Source organism: Ambystoma mexicanum, chromosome 11, assembly GCF_040938575.1.
Source record: "Ambystoma mexicanum isolate Mex_15411 chromosome 11, UKY_AmexF1_1, whole genome shotgun sequence".
NCBI lineage: Eukaryota > Metazoa > Chordata > Amphibia > Caudata > Ambystomatidae > Ambystoma > Ambystoma mexicanum.
In genome coordinates this window covers 84,803,296-84,828,087 of record NC_090934.1, presented here as the reverse complement: position 1 = coordinate 84,828,087, position 24,792 = coordinate 84,803,296, and the positions used below count along the sequence as shown (strand labels likewise).

Genomic DNA, 24,792 nt, shown 5'->3' with positions numbered 1-24,792 from the left:
TAAAGTATTTCCAGAACCATTTCAAAATAATTGCTTTTCACCGATTTCAATGCTCCATTTCTCCACTTATTTTTCACTCATTGTTTTCTTGCATTTTTGGTAAACTATTTAGCAAGTCAGGGCTACATAATACATCGAATGGGTTCTCGCTTAGATAACCTGAACACTGTTAGCCACAAAATACTTTTGAAAAGAGAATCACGGCGACCCTTTGCCTTTTCTTTGCGACTTCAACACTGTTACACTACGGCAGCAAAGAGCTTTCTTACGAAGAACTTCCCGACCATGGAATCTGCTTTGGCATCGTTACAAGTTGTCTTGGAAACTGTTCAGGTCACGTAAACGTGCTAGTCAGCTGATCGGACGTGCTTCACTTACACGGAAGCCACGCCCCCTTGTTCCTTAAAGCCTTCAGCCGTGGGAACTTCGTTGCTGCTAATTGTACGTTACTACGTGCCTTTTCGTAGGCCCCTTAAGGCACTGTTTGCCTTCCTCGGATTACCCTCCGTGAACCTTTGACTCTGAACTCTCGTTACCAGACCTCGGCTTTGTACTCTGTTTCTGCTTATCTGGATTACCCTAAGGTAGTTTTTCTTTTACTGCCGTTAAACAGCAGGAGCCTCCCCGCTCAACCTTCAGTTCTACGGCAATGCGGCTCTTCACTTCCACTCAACACTGAACTCCAGTTTTCATTCATCTTACACTTGCACGAACGCCTTTGCTTTCCATCTGAGTTCCGGCTCTACGATCAAGATCGGCTGAGATCCGTTTCAGCGCGACGCTGCTTGGTCCTTTTCTTCCTGTTCTATCTGAATCATCTATCTGGAATATAAAACCATTCCTACCAGTGCTGCTTATCAAGGACTGCCTTTGCTCCAACTATCTGATTAACTGTGTTCGCATACTGAGAGACTGTTTTTTTTTATTTTTTACTGAAGTGCATTTACGAACGCTTTCCAGGACATGCACCAACCTGTCCCTAGTGCGTCCCTCATGCCGTTCGGGTTGTCCTCCCTATACTAACTTTCCCAGTTTATTTTTTCCTGTCGTTTTCATCAACCATTTGGATTTTGTATTCCATATTGAAACTGGTCCAGGGTTTCCTCTCAGGTCTACTCACATACACTATCTCAGGTACCGGCAGTTCTATTGTGTTTAATAGAATTAATTAAAAAGAAACAAGTTAGGCATAATACTCAAAACTTTTCTGTATCTCTTGCAGCATTAGTCTGGCGGTGCGCTCAATCCCGCTCTTTTGCATTATAGACTGCTCTGTCTGTTCTTACATAAATAGCAGAGTGGTACATCGTGAAAAAGAGCTCCTCTTGAAGAGGAAGCCTGATTCTTGAAATCAGGGGAACTGGGTTTTCGGAGACGTCTACGGCTCATCCTACATCTCGATCCAGGTTGGGGGTCACACACACCTTCCAGCTCGGTGAGTAACAAACACACTGTGAATACAATCCTAGTTGTCTGACATAGTTAATCTATGGCTTGCTGGCACTTGATAGGGAGAATCCTCATTTATGGCCAATTTCCCTCACCTAGTGAGTCCGTCAGCAGCTTTGCTGGATTTCTGGGGGTTTATTTTTTCCACCTGGTAAGAGTGAGCCCTTTTCACACTCTTGCATGTGTTTTGCCATGTGCATTTCAACTGTTGGTGTGATCTTGGGCTCTGGAGCTACACCACTCCAGGAGCCCTACTTTTTGTGTGTGTTACACAGCACCTTCAGTGCAGTGACACAGGGATGTCTGCAAGACATCCCTCTGACTCCATTTTTCTGGGGCCGACTACTGTCCTCCAGAAACCGTTAAAGTTGCCATTTACTTTATGTAGTCATTTAAACTGCAGACCCAATACACCCCATCTTACATGGAGTATTGGAAAGGGTTCATTCCTACCCCTTTTTGTCTGCCCCTCGCTGAGCTTTATTTTGCTCCCTTAACACTAAGACTTGGCTGGTGGCAGTGGTATCTACCCTAACTTTTCTACTGCGATTATACTATATAAACATGGTATTGTTTTAGGCTATTATATTAGCCTGGAACTTAAACCCGCTTGACCAAATACTTTATTATTTCGGCTCCGGTTGGGTTTATTCACCATTTCTTTTTGGTAAAGTCCTTCTTGTGTTTTACTTTGCGTGGCAAACCAGGTTTGCCTTCTTTGTTCGCCGACCTTTGGCGGGCTTCTGTTACAGAAGCCCTCCTTTGGCATCTGGGCGTTTAAGTGGGCTGAATATGAGGGAGGGGTTTCGTCACCCCCTGAACAGGGTCTCCTTGGAGACCCAAGTCGCACTTTGTGTCGATGTGTCAACCCCCCTGCTGAGTGATTGACACCCAGGCTGTGTGAATGGGGGATTTTGGAATAAAAGGCAGCACTATTGGGCTGGAAGTCAGAGTCGCCACTGGAACTGCAAAGAACCGAAGAGAAGCGTAGAAGACGACGGCTGGCGCAACTACTGAGTCCCGGTGAAGCCCTGCTGCAGTCCTGAGCCATCTACCTTTCAACAACAAGAGAAGTTCCAGTCCGGAGTCTTCTTCCCTTGAGCCTTGCGGGATCAACCAGCTCACCTTCCACAGCCAGAGGACCCTCTTCTTGGTCGAAATCGCTGCACACAGCTGTAGTGGTCCGGATAGCCATCCGAAGAACACCTCCTGTTTTAAAGGAGCAAACCTTTTATTCACTGTTGCTTCGCTGCTGCTGGCCTCATCCCTGGGTAGTGCAGAACTCTCCTTGTCCCCACGACTGAAGCTCCAGGAACCGCGAGTCTGCAGGAACTACCAGGAACAACTGCCGTAGCACCAGCTTTTCTTCATACGAATAAGGTACTGTTGTCCAGCTTTGAGGAATTGGGATGAACCCTTTCTCCTCACCCACGGCTTGTCCGGTTCTTCCTTCCCTCCCTCCTATAACCTTTGCTTCCCTTTTGACAATATCTAAGTACTCCTGGCAATCTCGAATCGTGAACTGTTCTAACCTTGTGATCCTCAACAGGGCCCTGTCCCATTTGACACTGGCTCAGGCCTATTGACTTTTATCTACGTTTTAGAAAGTGTCTTTTGATTCTATCTGCCTTGACAAAAGTATTGCCTATGATTTTGTGTCTATTCATGTGCTAAGTGTGTTTGACTAAGGTAACATTTCTTCCCGCGGGTACGCTTTTCTTTTGTAAGACCGAACTGTCATTACTGTCAAAAAGTGATTGCGTAATAACCCACGGTAACGTCTTTGTTTCACAACACTGGTCTGTCAAATCCAAAGGTACTTACCTTGAATTGTTCTACACAAGGGGAATTGGTTGTGTGTAGTATATTTTAAGGAGTGTTTTAAATTTAGTAGAAGTGAAGTGTTTTGTGAACAGATGGTATAAAAATAAATCTACTTTTGCTTTTTAACCAGAAACCTTGAGTCAGTGTTTGCTTGAGTCACAGTAATTGTAGTCCTTTGTGTAATCTCTACTACTGCTCATTTGCTCTTGAGATAAGTCTGGCTGCTCAGCCATTGCTTCCACCTTTTCTGTGTAGTACAGGCTTGTACCAAAAGTGAAATTGTACTCCCACTTGTGGTCTTAATCTTGTGTAGTGGTCCCTAAGGGTACTGCATAGGATTCTGCCTATCAGCACTCCACCAACATGGCTGACAAATAGTCAATGCCATGAATAGTAACAAACGCGCAAGCGGCCGTATAATTACACTCACTCAAATACGAAACTGTCCAAGAAACCATAAAAGGAATGCACACGTGCCAGCATCCACAAAGCAGTAGCAATGCGATGTTCCTCAGCCGTGCAATAAACAAGGTACTTGGAGCACTGCTCCTACAGATATATAAATCCAGAGTAGACAAGAATTCACACACGTGTCTTGCTCTTTCAGAACACAAAAGCTGAGACAAGAACTGTGTGAACATCATTTAATTAGCGCATTCAAACAAATGGTAAGCATTTCTGTGCATATTTATCTGGGCTACACTGAAAGGTTTAAGTAGACATGAGGCAGATCAGGTGATCCTGCCAATCACCCTTGGGTGCATTCCTGTTACCAAGGAGACTAAGCACGGAGTTTTGGGCACCTCCCTCTCTTCCTGCCCTGCCCGACACGCTGGAGCCAAAGGCAGGCTTCACCAGTGAATCCTTCCAAAGACAAAACGAACAAAGGAATCAAACCTGGTTTGGCACGCAGAGTAAATCTCAAGAAGGGCCTTTCCAACAAGAAATAGCGAAAAAAGAAGACCAGGCCCATTTGGACAAAATGGGCACCATTGGGTGCTTTACTGGAGCTGCAATTGCAGCCCGCGGTAGAAACACACAATGGTAGGAAAATGTAAACGACTGCCACCAGCCATTAATTGTAGAAAAGGTAACAAAATGGTTACATGAGAAACTAGACAAAGTGGATACTAGGTAACCCCTGCAGCACCCTAGTGTTAGATAGTGTGTGCTGGGGTCTAGAAAGTTACAAAATGTAAGTAGTCAATTTCACTTCACTGCTCTTGGAAACAGTAGTTTCACCAAGAGAAGGTATTTAAACCTTTGAGAAATATGAGAGACCTCCCTATGCCACTGCACTGAAGGTGCTGTGTCTCACAATGTAAAGATGATGCCTATGGAGTTTGTCAGACTCCAAAGTCAAAAAGAACCGCAGAGTCCAAATCACAGAAAAATACATGAGAGAGTGGGAAAAAGGACTCACTCTCTCCAGGTTAGAAATTAAAAAGTCCTAAAGTCCAGCAAAAAGAGCTGGGGGTCTCCAAGGTAGAAGGGAATTAGCATATTTCTCAGAATTCTCCCTAACACAAGCGTGCCCTGTCTAACAATCTGGTGGTAAATGCGGACAAGTCCAAGGTGATTGACCACAGACTTCTTACCCCTAGAGAAAACGAACTGTGGTTACGGGGAACTGGTCAAGTGGAGAGGGTGGCCATTATCTGGGGTATAATTTGACGTATGCATCTTCAGTAAGATGTGGAAAAATTCGCTAAAGGCCAAACCAATCCCATTGAGGTCCCATATGTAACATACAGTTAGGAGAGTGTTGTTTCTCTCTTCTACCAGCACTCAAATATTACCTGGGTAATGTGGAACCTGTCTTGTTGTACGGGCTTGATATGGAGGCTGTCTATGTGTTCGTGACACCTTGCAAGGACTTTTGCGGAAGAAGTTACTGGGGTGGCATCATCGATGCCCAATGAGGTAACTCGTCATGAACTTCATCTTGTATCACTTCATGCTCGACAGCAATAGAAAAAACTCTTGGTCTACTCCAAGTTCTTGAGCCCTCCAGCAAACTCTATTTGTAGATTTTCAACTTATGGCATATTGTGGTTCAGTTCCCTCTGTGAATGTTTAGGATTTGCATGATGGAATTATTGGAACAAATCGGTTCATCAGACATGGAACTTAAGTTGAATCCAGATAAAGCGAAATTTAAACTATTCCAGGATGACTGGAGGCCGACTATCGCGGCCTTGTCTAATTATTCACTTTGCAGAGAATATGCCAAGTTCCCCAGAAAAAGGGGGTGGGGGAAGAAACTACCTATATATTTGAAGTGTTTTCCTGGTCATAGGACCCGACTGGTTTTCTTACGCTTTAAGCTCAATCAATTCCACACTAGAGAGAGAACTAGGTACTGGACGACGCCGATTCAGGTTGTGGGGCCTCTACTAAATTGTGGTTTCTACAAATGTCAAGGAGTCATTGAAACTCTCAAACATTGGATATTGGACTGCAAAAGGTATCTGTACAATTAGACCGACTGCTTTTGTTAAGGAAAAGGAGAGTTTTTGCTCCGAATATTCCAGAGAATTGTTTTGGTCTAGACTGATGTGGGGAACGAGTAGATCATGGATTGTTGCGCTAGTATGTTTTCTGAATGGCATAGATTTTAATTGTTGTTAATTGATTATCATGTTTGTGTACTGCGGAATTGACGATTGCTTTGTACCTTTTATCGTCTAGGAACTTGAGGAAATGTTAATTTGTTATTTTTACCATGTGTTTTGTGTAAATTAAGATTTGTTTTCTAGTTTTATCATTTTTATGCTTTGTACATTTGTGAATTGTTTTCTGTAAACCGAAAAACAGAAAAAAAATAAAAAAAATAGTCATGAACCATGAGATGATCATGTGCACTAGATGAAATCTTCGATCACATTGCTCCCGCCAGACGTATTCCTTTGTCTTCTGACTTTATGTAATGCTCTCACCAGAGCTGCTTATTTAGTCAACTTGATGGTTTTATGTTTCTGAGGCCTATCATTTTGTGCAAAAATACTACAAGTTGTAATGTTGTGTGGCCTGGATTTTCCACCTAAGTAGAATAGTTGGTATTCGATCACATTTTCATGTAAAGCACTTTGTCCGACTCCTGATTCCTCAAAGCTTTTAAGTGCTTAAAAATAGCTGTTAATACTACAAAATGTAGTAGTACTTACTTTGTCCACCGTAGAAGGATAAAGGGCTGATTCAGACCTGTTGTATTAAGAACTGGGAAACTGCAGGCTGGCATATCAGAGTTGAGCTTTTAACTCAATGAGCTGTCCAGCTGCGACACAGTATGATGTGTAATCAATTATGCATTGAAAAAGAAACATTTATTAGGACATCTACCCACCACCCTCTGCTGTCCCCTCCCTTCTTTTTTAAAACAAAAGATAACCGTACACTTAGGTTTCCTAGTGGTCCATGGCACATTCCTCCTACTTCTAAGTACTATAAGTATTATATTAATAAGAAAAGGAACTACCAGCTAGTTCATTACCAAATGCCTTAAGGAGAAATAGCTGTAAAAGTCACTATCTTATATGGGTTTGCAGAATAAATTTACTTACCGTATTTTCTTCAAACTTTCGTGAGTGCGCGTTATTACTGATAATACGATAGAACGGTCATTACTGTCAAAAGCTGTAACAATTGTAACTGCGAGCAACTACAAACTAAGCAGTGGCCTTTCAAAAGTATTCTAAATTATTGGAAAGTGTTTTGGTACAATATACTGAGTATTTAAAAGTAATTATTGTGTATATATAATAAATCGATATTTTACTATACATTGAGTGTTTCTTTGAATTGCTTTACTAACTAAATTCAGTGTACTTACCTACAAGCTCAAATCTTCCTCTTATGATAAGCCTGACTGCTCTGCCACTCCACCTAAGTTCTCTGAGTAGTACAGACTGATACTAAGAGTTGGGGATTTGTATATATTTATACATTTATAATGCGCATAAGCCCGCAGGCATAAGGATGCAGTACACAAACAAGTAGACACTTTAAAGGACAGGACACATTATACCCGAGTATGACCTCTTAACAGTTTTATTCAAACAACCAGGTTTTCAATTCTTTTTAAATTTGAAAAAGAGTGATTCTAATAAAAGAGTTCCTGGTAGAAAGTTCCTGGCAGATGTTGAACCCACCCCAAAAGGAGCATCCAAGTCTTTTGGATTTTTCAACCCTGGGTAATGTTAATTGGCCTAGAGAACTAGCCGAAGAGACCTTGATGGAATATAGAGAGAAAGTTATTTGTTTTAGATAGGCCAGCACACATCCAAAAGGTGCATTGGTGCGCTATTAAGAGGGCTCTAAACAGGACTCTCGCGGCTATAGAAGCCAATGCAAGTTCCTTCTTGCTGGAGTTATATCTTCTTTCCTTGGAATGTCACAGATAATCATAACAGCCTCATTCAGGAGAACGTGAAGTGTAGATAAGCATTGTTCACTAGCAGCTACCAATTAAGTGCTGCAGTAGTCCATGCGAGGGCCGATAATGTCCCGAACCAAAATTTCCCCATTTTTTTTGCGACAATAGAGACTTCGCTTGTCTGAATAACTGATACTGGGAATTCCTAACTATAGCATCCACCTGTGACTTTGAGTTTAAGGATGCTTCCAGATACACCCCTAGGTTTTTTTTTTTTACCTTGTCACTAATAGTGATGTTACAACCTTCCAAATTCATAAAGTTTTATTCTGGGCAGAGTTTAGCTCTTAGTTGTGGATTGCCGAAGATCATGAGCTCTGTTTTAGATGGATTACGACAGAGCCAGTTGTTGGACATCCATCCTTTGATCGGATAATACACTGAAAATAATCTAGCTAGATCAGATGCGTAATTTCCACTCCGCTCTAATCTAAAAACCATTAGGATAGTTTTGTGAAGTCCTTTGGGAAAACTCCCCTAACAGGAATCAATCACACCATGGAACCAGCCTTGGCACTTTTGCAGTACCTTGGGCTTGGTAGCCATATGGGCTACTTATGGTAGTACACAAAACAAATGTGCAACTTTCAGGGGTACCTCAGTAGCGCTTACCCACTCAACAAAAATAAGCCAGGATCCCAAAAAGCCAGAAAAAACATTGAGGGAATATTCCACAAAAGGAGTCTCAAAAATTACTTTCCGAACCAACAGACTTCTCTAGTCACATATTTTCTGTGCATTTTTTTGGCCACTTGTTAAGTTGGATTTTTAGATTCAACCCTTTTGACAGATTGAGAGGCAACCGCATCTTGATTAACAGGGAAAAATACTAATGGCTAGTCAAATTCTGCTGGGTAGTGTGGACGAGCAGCAAGGCTTAGACTTAAGAGGGCGAGAGTAGTGAAGGGTTCAGTTAAGCACACAAAGAGCACTCCTAATAATAGGCAGAATGCAGAAAAAATATAGTTACAATTTTAGGCCTTAAACTCTTATCAATGAAAAACAGCAAGTTATTAACACACTAAAACATGTATTACTATTCTATACACCGTTACCTTTAAGTATAACAAACCAAGTGAATAAAGAACAAAAACCAGGTAATCAATCCTCTAGAATGAATACGTTTAGTAAAAAGGATATCATAAACACCATTAAAAAAACATTGAATAGGGACTAACCTTAAAAAGTCCATCCCTAGATAGAAAACCAGGGGCCTATGCCATTAGATCACAGGACCCAATAAGTCTTTTCAGGTGGCTAGGAGTCTCTTTTGGGAACTTGCGCAAGTGTCGGCTTGTGCCAACAAATAGTTGTAAATGTTCCAAAAGTTAACGAAATGAAGATTAAAGTCTTTGACAGACACTCTCCCAATCCAACCGCTTTAGGAGACCCAGGGGATAGGACCAGTTGAGAAAACGACTGTTCAAGGATAGGCAAGGGCTAGGATATTGAGCCCATACAACCCTTTGGAGACTGGGAGGATGGCAAAACTGGGACGTTTACTAACCCCCTGATGTACTCCGATTCACTCACGAACCGCCATAGAAGTTCCGAAAATCGCTGGTCTTTCTGGATTTGTGCAGTGGTCGAGGTGTACGAAAAGATGTAGCGGAACCATGTTTCCTGCTGGTCTGCCCCCGCTTACCACAAACCCCATTGCTGCACCCTCTCCCACACACAATCCAAACCCACAAACACACCTGCTATTTAAGGGAATGTGCAAGCTTCAACTTCTTCCTACACGTCTATTTTAAAACTAAACCATTCCAGAACGGTTACTTTTTAAAATAAAAGTATAGGAACAGTGAAACTTAAAAATAAAAAGTATAGGAGCATCCCTCCCGACCGCCTCCCTCCTCCCCCACTTTGACCTCTGGATTTGTGCCTTGGTTCCCTTAAAGGAAGCCCAAAGTGTGCAGAGGTTCCTTCAGGCCACAGGTTATTGGATTGGATCTGGTTTCTAGATACGAAGACTACTGGAACACGACTCTGTCGACAACCTCAGACTACCCCAGGATGCAATGCACGAGGCAAATGGCGATGGGCATTTGAAGAAAGTGGCAGAAGACTATTGCAGAAGCTCGATCTCCGAGTTGACATCAGGACTAGATGTTCCCACCGGTCCAGGAATCAAAGCACAGATGAAGGTCTTCAGGAGATATGCAGAGAAAAGGGCTTAGTCGGGCGATCTTTCAACAGGGTGTTGTCCTTCATAGGAGTCATGGATCCAACGATAGTCTAAGGAATGGCTACAGGAGACCACCCCTCTTATTCAAAAACCCAGGCTGGAGTTTCCGCTAGCCCACCAAAGGCAAGGATCTGTACCAGTCAAACATGGAAGGGGCTGTTCAATCATGGACAGCCTCTGGCCACAGCATCCACCCAACAACAGATTCTAGCATGACTGCGGAATGGGCCCAGACAGACCCTGTCCCCATATACTGGCGCACACACACACAGTCCACCACGTTGCCTGCTAACGGTTGAGCTTTCCCCGGGAAAGGAGAAAATCCAGCAATTCCAGGGCAGGAAGAAGGTCACAATCCAAGATGATCAAATTACAGGTGAAAATCTCGTGGCACAGCCATTTAAGAGTATAAGGAACTCAAAATGCATTAATCAGTAAAATGCAAAGGGGCACACTAGTGTAAAAAAGAAACTGTACAAAGGTATCCGCTGTCACCAGCCCATCCTGGACACATCATGCAACGAACCAAAAAATTACAAAAAAACAGAGTTAGAGAGACACAAAGTGTCTCCACCACAATAGCCATAGGGACTGATCTGTGCCCCCAAAACAGATGCGCTTAGCAAAATAAGTGGAACAAAATGACTTCACTTGGCACCAAAATTCAGGAAAGGATAAAAATAACACTGTGTCCCATTGAAGTCTACAGTAGGAAATCAGCACAAATAAGAATCTTTCCTAACACCCCTTATAAACGATTGCCCTGCCAGATTGAATATATTTTGTCATGATCCTTCAAGACAATCATATTGGGTTGTGTTGCTGTTCAGTGCGCCTTTTCCTGCCACACTAAATGCCTCTATTTCAGAGATTTTCTTCCTCAAAGAATGAACCATGCAACACCATGTTATGTTTGAAAATATGAATGCATCCTGGGTTTTGTGACATTTCCACCCGATTTAAAACGGGCCTACTACTCCTGTAAGCGTACAAATCGCTTATTTCGGCAAGTTAACTTCACATGTTTAGAGGTGACGTTAAGTGGGGAGCAGTTTTGTGTTTACCATCACTGGATGCTATAAACATTAACTCTTGCGCCTCCAGCTGTGTGGGTTGAGTACACTCCAGCAGAAGCATGCAAGTCTCAGGCACATGAACGGCAGTGGCAATTAAGTGCTCGACTTGTCCACCTTTGTGTTGTATGTAATCTGCAAGCAAACCTTTCCATTTGATACTTTCCTACAGCACCAGAAAGTAATTATTCTTCAACTGGCAAAAGAAGTGAACCACTGCATGACAGTCAAAACTAAGACTAAAACACACTCCTCTCAATAGACTCAATAGACTTGTGCAACGGGAAAAACAGAAAACAAATGGAGAACTTGAATGCACAAAAACATATTAAACACACTGCCCCAGAGAAACGCAGTAAAAGCAAATAATTTAGGTTCTCAAACCTGTTGAATGCCAAGGCACAAGTATAAGACGCTGTCTGGATCATACTTCTCTCCGTTTGGTCTATGTACTTCTTGGATAAAGTGGTACAATCCGTAGCTCAACTCAGCGAATGTGCAAGAGAGAATATCTTCTTTCAGCTTCATGGGGCGCACTGTGGAGAAAAAACGGTTATATTACTTGCAATGTACTTTGGGCAGACTAAAAAGTGGTTGTGGAAACTGAGAAATAACCTACTGGCTGACACCAGCAAAACACCAACTCTAGATTAAAATAGAAAGGCCCCCCACCCCCCAAGTTTTCCCAAACTCTTGGCAGCCAATGATGGCAGAGGTATTTGCAGCCCTTCAGATAAGGGGTGCATCAACCACTTTAACTGTGTAGAAATAGGCAAATCAATCCCTGCCGTCCAAAATAGAGTAAAAAAATTCCCAACAAAAATAGGAAGCGACACACAGAAGTCTGTCCCCCTGCTTTCATCCATGTAGTTCAACAGATATATTTGGCCCAGTAATACACAGTGCCCCAGAAATAATAAGTTACTCACCTTAGTGACTAGCATATTCTTAGTAGTCCCCTTTCCTCCATACTGCATGGGCGTCCCTTCCTAGGGACGGGAAACGGAACCTTTATCACCAGAAATAACGTTCTTTCCCTTTAAAGATAGAGGCGCGGCCCTGGGAGCATGCGCTGCCCTGACTCCGCCTTCCGGCGCCACACCTCAGTCCCCATAGAACTCTCAACAATAGATTAACATTGCCTAATGACACCAGTTTTATTAGGGGGGAGGATGGTGGGACGTATGGAGGAAAGGGGACTAAGGACTAAGTCACTACGGTCATTAACTTATAATAATCTTACGTCCCGTCCTCTTTCCTCCAAACAGCATGTGCGATTGCAACTGAGTGTAGCCCCAGGGTGGAGAGGAGATCCTCCTTAAGCAAATAGGTTCCTGAGAACCGACTGTCCGAAAGCCGCGTGTGATCTAGAGCCGGCGTCCAAACAGTAGTGCTTGCAGAAAGCCAAAGGGGTGGCCCACGTGGCTGCCCTGCTTATGACCTGCCAGGGGACGTGCCGCTGGAATGCGATGGCCATTGCCTTGGTTCTGACAGCGTGGGCGTGCATGTTGGGCGTGCATGTTGGCCGGCAGTGGCTTATGCTGTCCCTCGTAAGCTTCTTTGATGGCCGAGACCATCCACCGGGCTATGGAGGCCCGATACCCCAGTCTTTTTCCGCCGAAGGTGACAAACAGTGCATCCGACTTGCGGAAGCCCTTGGTCCTATCCAAGCAAAATTTCAGGGCCTGTCTGACAATGAGGCAGTGCAGAACTCTGTGCCTCGTCCTTAGGCTCAGCAAAAAATGTAGGCAGCACTATTTCCTTGCTCCGATGTAATGCGGCAGGCACCTTGGGTAGGAATGCTGGGTGTGTGCACAGGACTACCGTGTCCTTGTGAAACGTAGTAAAGGGATTTGAGTCGACCAGCGCCTGGATTTCACTGACTCTGCGAGCCGAGGTGAGGTGAGGCTGAGTAGCAAGGCCGTCTTAATGGTGACCAGCCTGATGTCCGGACGCCATTGGCTCAAATGGCTTGTGCGCCAGGGCCCCCAAAACTATGTTAAGGTACCACACGGGGTGTGGCCTCTTGATGGGCGGGTAGAGTCTGGCGAGTCCTGTCAAATGCTTCTTGACGATCGGGCTGGAAGAGGAGAACACCTCTTCCACTGAGTTTCTGAAGGCCCAGATGGCTGCCAAGTACGTGCAGCAAGTGTCTACCTGTACGCCAGATTGGCTGAGGTGCGCCGAGAACAAATAGCATGTCGTCCAATGTACATGCGAGGGGGTTGATACCCTTAGAGTCTGCCCAGTGCCAGAACCTGGTCCATTTGGTCTTATACTGGGTTCTGGTAGCTTTGCTCCTAGCCCCCTCTATGATCTCTAGATTAGCCTGGGAAAGGATGAGGTGCCCTAGCATGATGTGCTCAGGAACCATGCTGTGAGGGCTAGTTTCTGTGGCGCTGGGTGGATGACCCTGACCCCCTGCTGCGCCAGAAGATGAGCTGGGCCGGTTGGAAGGTTAATGGGTGGTCTCTCTGAGAGGCTGAGCATCTCCGAGAACCATGGCCTGGCCGGCCACCATGGAGCTATTAGAATGACACGTAGGTGACGAGACTCCTTGATCTTGCATATCACCCTGTGTATCAGCGGCGTATGCCGTTCCACTGAATCTAAAATGCCCAGGGATCTGGGGCCCTGTCAGGAGGTGAACTGTTGACACTTCCTGTTGTCCTGGGTGGAAAAGAGGTCCACCTGGGGGTGTCCCCATTTGCTGAAGATCTTCTGAAGCACGAGTTTGTTCAATTGCCACTCGTAATTGTCTGCTTCCAGTCTGCTGAGCCTGTTCACCTACAGTTGGATTGCCCCAAAAGGTCGAACGATCCAATCTCGTCGGGCGGGGAAGCCCTGGTGGGAGGTGACGACGGCAGATCCTCGTCGTAGACCTCGTCGTCCGTACCCGTCGTGGCCGTGTCCGTCCCCGTATCATCCCCTCGGGTCGTAGACGGGGAGGAGGGCTGGACGGGGCGAGACGGCTGAAAAGGAGGTGGAGGGTGAATCCTTCTTTTCTTGGGGGGAGGAACGCCAGAAGGTCCCGGTTCTGGGTCCCCCGACGGGACTGGTCCTCCGCTGGCAACGGTAGTCTCGTCCTTATCTCCGAGCATAAGGACTGTATAGCCAACAAAATGGCCGCCGAGTTGTCTTGCGGCGCTGGCAGAGGGGAATCCAACGGGCGATCAGGGGCCCCGTCGGCACCCTCGACGATGTCGTCGTCACCTGCGTCGGGATCCATCCCAACGGGCTGGTCTTCTTCCACGCCGAGGCCGTGGCTTAAGACCTCGATCAGCTCCTCCTCCGAGGTTGAGGCCGAATCTACGACGACCTCCTGCCCCCCCTTTTTCTTCTCCGCCGGAGGCTTCACGGGGGTTCTGTCGATGGGCATAAAAGAGGACTCCCTCCGAGGTGGCAGGGAGACTGAGCCCCGAGGTCGCCACCACTGGTGTAGCCTCCACAGGCTGAGCCAGGGCCGCCGCGACTGTCTCGAAATAGGCCTTGGCCGGATGGATTAAGGCTTTCACCACCTTAGATGCGCTCATCGCCTTCTCCCTGAGGGGGGGGACACTGCCTCGCTCCCCCTCCGATGGGGCCTTCGAGCTCGACCGGGGCCTCTCCAGGAGCTTCGCCGGGTGCTCGGCCTTCCTCTTACCCGACCCAGAGCGTTGGCTCGTGGTTGATGGAGCCGGGGAGGCTGCACCCTGCCTGGCGCCCGTAGAGCCCGACCGTTCGGCGCTCCCGGTGCCAGCGGACTCGCGGTGCTTGGTCTTGTGTTGGACCCCCGTCGCCGGGGCGTCCTCAAAGGTCTTAGAAGACCGCTCGGATTTCTTCCTCTTCTTCTCGCCGGACGGGCTCTTCCCTTCCAGCCAGTTGGCGAGACGTTGATGGCGGTCCTTCATGGTCCACTCCGACATGTTGCCGCAAAACGCACAGTCCTTCTCCACGTGCGTCTTGTCCTCATGTAGGCAGTAAAGACAAAAGGAGTCTTCGTCTTCCTTAAAGACATTCTGCAGTTGGCATCCAGGGCAAACCCTGAACAGCTTTCCGGGCGTCGAGCTTCCCTTCTCCTGGGCCATGTCCGAGATGGGCCTGAGAAACTTCTGGAGTCCTCCAAAAGCGTAGCTCGACGAAATCTTCACCCTTGAGGGGCGTAGACGAATCCGACACGGGTCCCTGTTGATCGGATGGAGAGTCGGTGGAGCTTGAGGCTCTTTTGACAAAAAAAACTAAGTTTTTGAGAAAAAAACGTGAAAAAAATAGCACTAACGCTCGAGAGCAATAGCACGAGGATCCCAACACATGAACGTGCAGTAAAAATCTGAAGATGGCTGCCAGAGGCGGGGCTTAGGTAGAGGGCAGTCATTGGCTGTGGTCAGTATGACGCAGAGATCAGTGATTGGTTATTACTACGAAAGACAGATCAGAAATGAAACCGATACTGGTTTTTTCTTTACCGAGGATTCCCAGCCTGACGACGGGGGAATATTCATGAGCATGTGAATCCATGCCAGACCCCATGCTGGAGAATATTTATTACAAACATTTCTATTCTACAGTTAAAACTTATTTTTACTCATTTATTAAAAACTTCTCTATGAAAATAATGATCTAGTTGCCTGTAACCCTAATTCTCTGTCATATGCCTCAAGAACATAATCATTAGAATTATCATTGCTAGTCAAGCAGATCCCATAGGGACGGCATTTCGGAGATTCAAGGTTATTTTCCTAAGTTTTTCCTCTATTTTATCCCAATCGATTTCAAAACTTTGGAGATTAAACTCAAGACAAAAGAGCAGAGTTGGAACTACCTTTTCTATGTAGTATTTTATTAATGGGAGAATGGAGAATTTACAAAATGTATTATGAATTGATAATTTGAGGGCCTAAATTCAGAACCTTGAGATCTAAGGTAGATAGTAGGTCCCTTTTGGTCGGAAAAGCTCTAATCATTGAGCCCAGGTATATGATCTCATTTGCAATGGGGAAGGCTTGATTGCCAATCTGCCATATAAAACGTTTTGTCTTCCCCTGTAGCCGTTTGAAAATCACCATTCTAGATTTTCCGATTTATTGTCAAATAGTTTAATTTTGCATACTCGGATAAAGCCGCTGTAGGCCAATTTGTGTATAATCTAGAATAGCGATATCCGCGTATGCCAACCATGAAATCCTTGTTCCAATTTTAGCGCTTGCTAGAATTTTTGAAACCGCTGAAACAAGTCCGAAAGGTACAAATTGAAGAGAAACGGTGCGACCAAGCAACCTTGACGAACGCCTCGCTCTATGTCAATTTCGTTGCGATAGGTCACCCGATCTTGATAGTCTAACACGTAAGGTTGATTTATGATGCAATTCAATCAAAATTGCCCCAGAGACTATCTCTATTGATAGTATCGAAGGCCTGGGATAAATCCACCAAGGCTCCGAATAAAGGTCTGCTGCCCTTCACAAAGCAACCTGAACTAGCACAGCTAAGAACGAATCCATTCAGCATGATCGATAATGCTCTCCTGAAACCGGTTTGAAACTTTGAAATGATCGTGAATTTTTAAGACAGTCTTCAGCATTTCTTCACCATTTCTTCACCATCTTTATGGAGCCTCAAGAATCTATAAAACCTCATCCAATTTCTGTAGGAATTATTAATCAACCTGGCTTCATCATTTCGCTGTTGAACATTAGTCAACTTTTTTTTAGGGCTCTCAAAACTTTTCTTCTCTCGTTTTTTCCAGGATTTGTAAAATAAATTGATGTCTATGGAGTGGAATATTTTTAGGTGGACGAGACAACGGTGGATTTAAAATCCATAGGAATTCAGCAAAGTGTCCCGGTTCACACAAATCTTACTAATCTGTTTCCCGCAGGGATTATAGAGAGCTCCTGAGTGAAGTAAGAGCCATCGGACTCCCGATGAACCCCAAAGGTGGCCTCCAACATGGCAGGATCACTTAGATTCCCACCAGTGACTTTAAACTCTATATAACTCTCAAACATGCTTGGAGACGAAAACATATTCGATGGTTGAGTGGAGAGAACCTCTCCTCCATGTTGGGGTGGCAGGGATATCTCCACTCAGATTACCATTGAGCAGCCACAGATCCAACTCTCCCATAAATTCACTCCAAATGTTACCATCAATGATCTTTTGTTTACCTTGATCTGTTATCGAAGAACAACCTCCCAGAAACTTGAGTGGAAATCTCCCATAATTATCATATCATCTAACGGATATCGTATTGTATATGTAATCAGCAACTCCAAAAGATTCTGAATAAAGGCAATTAGTGACTTCAAAGTAGGAGTCCAGTAAATATTTACAAATATTCAACCATGGTCACCAAATTGTCCTTTCCTTTCAACTCTAACAATCACGATACCTTGATCAACCCTAGACAGCAGTACAGATCTAAAAAAAACACCTAATTTCTACACATAATGCATAAGCCAAATGCAGGACGCACCAAGCCTGCTCCAGTAGACAACTGATAAGAAGAGAAACCATCCATATTGAGAGGGTCTTTCAATCAAGTTTCCTGGAAAAAAAATCAGGTCAAACTTTTCAAATATATAGCGTTTCGTAACGTCATTACAGAACGAGTTATAACCCCTCATATTCCAGGAAACTGTAATAAAGATTACAAAGTATTAGTTTAGTTTATTTGTATAGCGCAGCCAAACCCTAGGGTAACAGGGCGCATTAGACTTAAGGAGCAACAAAAGTTACAGAAAGGTTGCACATGCAAAATACATCGGAGGATAATACAGTAGGTGTCAAGAGGACCGGGTTACAATGTGGTCTGCGACACGGTTGCAGATTGCAGTACAAAGTATATTACATGTATGTAGGAATTGTATTCTTACTGCGATGAAAGCCACGTTTTCACCTTAGCTCTGCAAGCACAGGGAAACTAGATCCATTGTGTATTACATATACACAACCACAGGAGGTGTTAAGGCTCAACAGAAGTAAACAAACGTACCCCTGGAACAGACGCACACCAAGAAAACAGGTTGTGAAGTACTGCTTGGATAACCCAGGACTCCTCCCTGGAATCCCTGTCGATGCAGTAGAAGCTTGTGAGGGTGTGAGTGGGCCTCTGTTGCAGCCCTGCAGATGTCGAGCAGGGGAACACCAGAGAAACGCTGTTGTCGCTGCGATGGCTCTGGTGGAATGGGCTCATGGCCGGCCTGGAGGAGGTCTGTTGGGCAGACTATGACAGTGCATGATGCAGCCGGAGGGCCACCTGGATATGGAAACCTTAGACAGGGCCATCTCTTGATTCACAGGTCCAAAATTCACAAAGTTGAGATGTCTTCTGAAAATCCTTTGTGCGTGCTACATAAAACGTCAAGTCACGAGCAACGTCCAGCGAATGCAATGTTCTGTCCGCCAACGTGGAATGGTTCAGGAAGAACACTGCTAGAAGCAAAGGCTTGTTGAGGTGGAATTCTGAAGGAACCTTGGGTATAAAGGTGGGGTTGTTCCGCAGCACTACCCTCATAGCGTGGAAAGACAAGTAAAGCTGCTTGCAACAAAGGGCTGGGATCTCCCGACCCGCCTGGCTGAAGTGATCGGCATGAGGAAAGCAGTCTTCCACGAGAGAAACATCAGTGGGGCCTGATGCACTGGTTCAAATGGGGGCCCCATGAGCTTTATTAAGACCACGTTGAGCTCCAAGTTGGAGCAGGACCCTTCAATGGTGGAAAAGTCCTGCAGAGGCCTTTGAGGAGCTCCTGGACAAGCCTGTGCGACCACAGGGATGGTTTACCAGGCGTCCTTGTGTGATGGGATATGGCAACCAGGTGCACCTTGATAGAGGTGCGAGTCCGGCCTGCCTTGGCCAGAGCTAGCATAAGGAAGGAGTGGCGGAGCTGCGACACGCAGGAGGTGTAATCTTCTGACCCCTACACCACACACAGAAGCGTTTCCATTTCTGGCCATAGCACGCCAATGTAGAGGACGCTCTGGCTTTGGCTAGGAAATTCTTACATTCCAGTGGCAGGGAATAATGCTCTAGGGCTGCAGCAGCCAGGTCGTGAGGCTCAGAGAAGCCGGGTCGGTTGAAGAATCGCCCAGTCTTCTCTGGCGAAAATATTGGGAAGTGGTGGAAGCCAGAAGGATGGAGCCACCGACAAGACGGAGCAAGTCCGGGTATCAGATATGTTGAGGCCACGCCAGAGTGATGAGTATCATCCTGCAATGACAGAGCGTGTTGATCACTTGTAGCAGGAGCGGGAATAGAGGGAAAGCATACAAGAAGAATCCCTCCCATGGGAAATAGAAGGCATCCCCGAGGCTCCTCGGCTGAGGGAGCCTCCTGGCAAACCTCTGGGACTTGAATTTGGCCACTGCCACGAAGAGATCGATTCGGGTTTGGCCCTACTCGCAGAAAAGAGCAACTTGATCCTGACGAAGTTAATATTCGTCGCAAGAACGCAGCTCCCTGCTGATCGAGTCTGCAATGGTGTTCTTGGTGCCTGCAAGGTAAAACGGGAGGAACATATCCCGAAGAATGGCCCAGTGACACAGGGTCTGGGCCTTCAATGAGAGTGTTGGGGAGAGCGTTTGGCACTGTTTCCGGATGTAGAACATGGTGGTGGTGTGGTCCGTGAAGATTCTCACGACCTTCCCCCCACAGTTGAGGAAGGAATGATTTGAGGGCCCAGAAGACTGCCCGGAGTTCCAGGAAGTTGATGTGAAGGTGTTTCTCTTCCGCAAGCCAGATATTTCTGGCGTGCGGCTGCCCGGTGTGGGCGCCCCACCCTTTCAAGGAGGCATCCATGGTGAACGTGGCCTGGTAGGTAGGATCTGAAAAGGAGCGCCGTGTGTCATATGTGCACACTCAACCATCCTAGAGCTTGCCGAAGCGCGTCCCGCCCAGCTTCCGGATGTAGAGCATAGTGGTGGTGTTGTTCATGAAGACTCACCACCTTCCCTATCAGCAACGGGAAGGAATTATTTGAGGGCCCGGAATACTGCCAAGAGCTCTAGGACGATGCAACACTCCTTGTGTGAGATATGGGCGCACTCCCCACCATTGTAGTGCTTGTTGGAACTTCTCGTTCAGGACGATCTTGTTGTCCAAGTGCCTGAGCCTGCAAAGAGAGACGAGGGGGATGCAGGAGGACATCATGCCCAACAGCAAGTTGATGGCTCGCACTGTTGCAGATTGTGCAGACAGGCGCTGCACGTTCCCCAGGATGGCCATCGTCCTCTCCTCCAAGGGAGTCGGCAGAAAAGCCACTGTGTTGAGACGGGCATCCAGAAATAGAGAATTGTGTGATGGCTCCATGCAGGACTTTGGATAATTAATGGAGAATTCGAGATCTGTCAGCAGATGAATGGTCTCTGCCGTGTGCCTGTTTGCCAGTGCGTGGGAGCGGATGAGCCAATCGTCCAGTTAAGGGTAGACACGGATGCCCTTGAGACGAAGATGTGCCGCCACCAGAGCCCAGCACTTCCTGAACATCCTTAGGGACGATTTCAGTCTAAAGGGAAGCACATTGAACTGATAGTGTTGTCCCTGGACCATAAACCGCAGAACTTGCAATGGTTTCAGTGGATGGGGACCGGAAAGTAGGCCTCTTCTAGATCCAGCATCGCCAGGAAGTCTCCTTCCTCCAGTTGGCCAAGCACATGCTGCAATTTGACAATCCGGGACTTGTTGTGGCCTCTTTAGTCTAGGATTGCCAGCTACCCTCCTGACGTCCTCTGTACCACTCCGGAGCCCAGGAGGCACTGGTGGATGGGCTCTATCACCCCCTTTCTTAACATGGCTTGAACCTCCTGCAGCAGCTATGCCATGTGTAGTTGATTGATTTATGTTGACGAGACACCTGAGGAATTCGAGGACATCTGTGTTGGAACGCCAAGGTGTGTCCCTGACGAACATCCAGCACCCATTCGTCTGTGGTAGTGGTCTTCCACTCATTGACAAAACTCGCTAGTCGGCCGCCCACTGGGGTGCGCAAGTAGCGGCCCAGATCAACAGCCGGTTCAGGCCTTGGGGATACACTGTCCCCCGTTGCTGTAGGCCTGCAAGCGGCCTCTGTAGGCCTCCTTAGTCGTGGAGCCAGACAGCTGTAGATAGGGGGCGCTATACCTCTTGGACGACCTGCCAGACTTCACTCTTGAGGATCAAAAGGAAGACCTTTGCTGTTGCAATGTTCCCAGCCAGCGTGTCCCTGTGTTTGTCTTAATTATCTGGAGAGACTTGTCCACAGTCTTGCCAAAAAGGTTGTCCTCATCAAAGGGCATGTCTACCACTTTGGACTTGACATCAGCTCTGTCGTCCAAGGGACACCCCATTGCCCATCTGGTAGAACCCAGTTTCTGCAATGTCCAAGGCCACTGTGATGCTGTGGTGCGACACCACCTCACCCTCCTGGAACAGGGCCAGGGCCTCGACCTTGTTCTTCGGCAGGAAATCCAAAGTAGGTCCGAGCTTATATCACAGCTCCCTGTTGTAGCGGGATAAGATGACCAGGGCAATAGCGGCCTTGATGGAGCAAGCTGTGGTGTAAATGATGCGCTTGCCCATTGCATCCAGTTTCTTCCCCTCTTGGTCAAGGGGCACCATTGCCAAAGACCATGGATTTGCTGAGCGGATCGTTGCGGCGGAAGAGATCACAGAGTCAGGAGAAGGCTGTGACCTCAAGCACTTGAGGGGCGAGTCTGGAACCCTGTACTTTTCCAGCTTCTCACTTGAGAGGTGCAGTACTCAGCGTCTTCATTAACGCCAAACCTTCCTTCCAGACGTCATCCAACAGAGGAATGGGCAGAACTGTCTTCCGCCTGGTCTCCCGGCGTTGGAAGAGGAACCCATCTTTCTTAGTCTCCTTTGGCACCAAACTGAAGAGGGCAGAGGCCCTTGATATCATGGCATGAAAGAAACCAACCTCATCCGGTGGCGGAGCACTGGCGGGCTTGCGGTACCCAGCGGCTTTCCGTCTGCTGGTACATAGTCATCGGACATGTCGGTATGAGTCACTGTAGTGTCCGTATTCATACCTGTGCCTGTGTGTGGGAGCTCTAACACTACAAGGCCCGAGGCAGAGGAGGTGTTGGTTGATGCCTCGGGGCAGTTGGGTCCCTTGACTTGCGCCTTGACCCGGACGGGCTAATCAGTGGCCTTACGGGACTCCGGGCCGGCGCAGGTGTTGATGCATCTCCGATACCAGCGTGGGCAGTGTTGTACGGATGCCCAACAACATGTCCCTGGGCACCGGCTGAGGGATGAAAGGATCAGCCGGCAACGGCTTCGGGCTGCAGCGCCTCCTTGGGCCATATGACAATGTGGGTTCATCCTGTGGAGATGCCTCTATGGACACTGTCTCAAAGCCCTCCACGTGGTTAGAGTAGAAGTCCTCGGGCAAGCTGTTGTTGGAGCTCATGTATGTGCACCAGCTCCCCTGATGTATCCTTTGGCATTGCCCCCCCCCTCCCCCTGTCTGGGAGGGGGTTCCGCGGGCAGTAGCCACTCCCTGTCCTTCTCCGACTCCTTCGGGAGTGGGGTGATGATGGGAACCACCATCATCAGCGGGGCGCTAGCGGATGTTGTTGGCGCTGTTGCAGCAGCCGTACACCGTGGTGGCAAGGTCACTTGAGGGGTCGCTGTCACCGTGATCGTAGAGACCACCTTCGGTGCTAGGCCACCTTTTGACAAAGTCATGATGGTTGTCGGCAAGGTGGATGGCAAAGCTTTTGTCGTCTGGCTTGTGACCGTTGATGAGGTTGTGGCCATCGACAAAGTAGACATCTTGGACGACAGAGCGGTCGTCGACGAAGTAGTTGTCTTGTATTTGTATTTATTTATAAAGCGCAGCCAAGCCCTGGGGCAACTGGGCACAAATTCTTACAAGTTGCACAAATAAAGGACATACAATGAACATTTCACCAAAGCAGGTTTCATAGTCACAGGCTATTCAAATATATACATACGATCATGCTATGTGGGCATAACAAGGTACATTGTTAATATTAGTTACAGTCAGAATATTACATTTTGGGTCTACATAAAGTAAGTGTACATGAGTAGGTAGTCCGTGTGTCAGAGCAATCATTACCCAGGACAGGGCAGTTTGGTTGGTTAATTAGGCTGAGCAGACTGGTTAATGTCTTGTTCATGGAACCAACTTTTAACCTTTAAGTGAGAATGAAGGTTCTTCTCTGATGTGGATAGGGAGATTATTCAATTTCTTAGCCGCAAGGACTGGGAAGCTGACACCACCTGTCCGTTGTAGGTTAAAGCATGGGATGAATATGCTATGTGCTTGTGCAGCTCTGGTAGGTCGTGTAGAAGTGTGGCGTGAGAATGTGTCCACAAGGTAGATTGGTGCCTGGTTATGTGACACTTGTGAGTGACAGTGACTTCAAGTCTATTCTTTGCTTAATATTGAGCCACTTTATGGCTTGTCTAGTAGATGTGATGTGGTGTTTTCTGGGAATGTTAAAAGCCGCTCTCACTGCATTATTTTGCATGACTTGCATTTTGTTAATGTTCCGCTGAGATGTGACCAGGTATAATGCGTTACAGTAATCGAGTTTAGATAAGACGAACGCTCTTGCTACTAAGGTGCAGTTTGTCGGAGTTAGGTAGGGGCGCCAGGCTGTGATGAGCTTGCAAGTCAGTGCTGTGGATGAGGCTAAGGCATTAGTTTGTCTTGTGAATGTGAGGGCGGTGTCGATGTAGATTCCTAGCGTTTCTAAATTTTTTGCTACTTTTATGATGTTTCCATCAATGTTAAAAGATGAAAACAGAGGCCGTAGTTTATTCAGTTTGGCAGTAGAGCCAAGAAGAAGTCACTCCGTCCTTTCGTAGTTTAGACAAAGACCATGCTTCGCATTCCAAATGTGAATAGTACTATAGATATCGTTGAGTACCTTACTGTCTACAAAGTGATCACCAGTGATAGGTATGAGTATCTGGGTATCGTCAGCATAATTAGTGTAAATGATACCCAGATGGTCAAGTATATCGAAAAGAGGCTTGGTGAACACATTTTAGAGAGTTGGGGAGATGCATGATCCTTGTGGTACCCCACAGGTCATAGGGGAGGCTAGTGAGGAGGCAGAGGGAGAGAAGACTCATGGATCTATTACTAAGGAAAGATTTGATCCACACGTTGGCTTGGTCAGAAAAGTGTGTGGCAGAACACAAGTATTTACATATAATTTTATGGTTCACCAGGTCGAAAGCTGCAGAGAGGTCAAGTAGGAGTAATGCTGGTTTGCCCTTGTCTTTAAGGATCTGAATTTGAGATTTCAAATCAATAAGTGCTGTCTCTGTCCCGTGTCTCGGTCTGAAGCCCTATTGTCTTAATCCTAATAGGTTTTTGGCTTCCAAATGTATCTGGAGATATGCTGCTCGGTCCAATATTTTCAACAGGAAAGAGACTGTGGTGATAGGCCTGTAATTAGATTGGCTTTTAGGGTCTAGTGAGGGTTTTTTTTAGTAGGGGGGGGGGGAGGGAGTACCCGAGCATCTTTCAGATTATTAGGTACAGTGTTTGAGTGAAATGAGGTGTTAATGAACGAGGTGATAAACGGGGCAAGTTCAACAACTGCCTCTTTGATAAGCGGGGCTGGACAAATGTCGCCCTTACAGTTCAAAGGTTTGAGTGTAAGTATAATTGATTCAATTTCTTTGATGGAGAGAGGTTTGAAGGTGAATTGCGTATATACAGAGCCGGGCGAGGCGGGGTGTCACGATCGGTGGATGTGTCTATGAGGCTTTTTTTGGTTTTGATTTTGTCTAAAAGTAGGCTAATTTTGTCTTGAAGCGCTTTCTGGGTATTTGTGCACCAAGAAGTGTCTTTAGTGCCAATGGT

At 46.4% G+C, this 24,792-nt stretch overlaps 1 protein-coding gene across 15 annotated transcripts in view; it reads right to left on the bottom strand.

The window, feature by feature from the left end:
- Positions 1 to 24,792, bottom strand: part of ZMYM4 (zinc finger MYM-type containing 4) — a 1,943,772-nt gene that overhangs the window by 242,512 nt on the left and 1,676,468 nt on the right. For all 15 annotated transcript variants that reach the window (XM_069622579.1, XM_069622582.1, XM_069622583.1 and 12 more), the window contains one exon: positions 11,354 to 11,505. In XM_069622579.1, the coding sequence (XP_069478680.1) occupies positions 11,354 to 11,505 (152 nt within the window). The remainder of the gene's footprint in view (positions 1 to 11,353; positions 11,506 to 24,792) is intronic.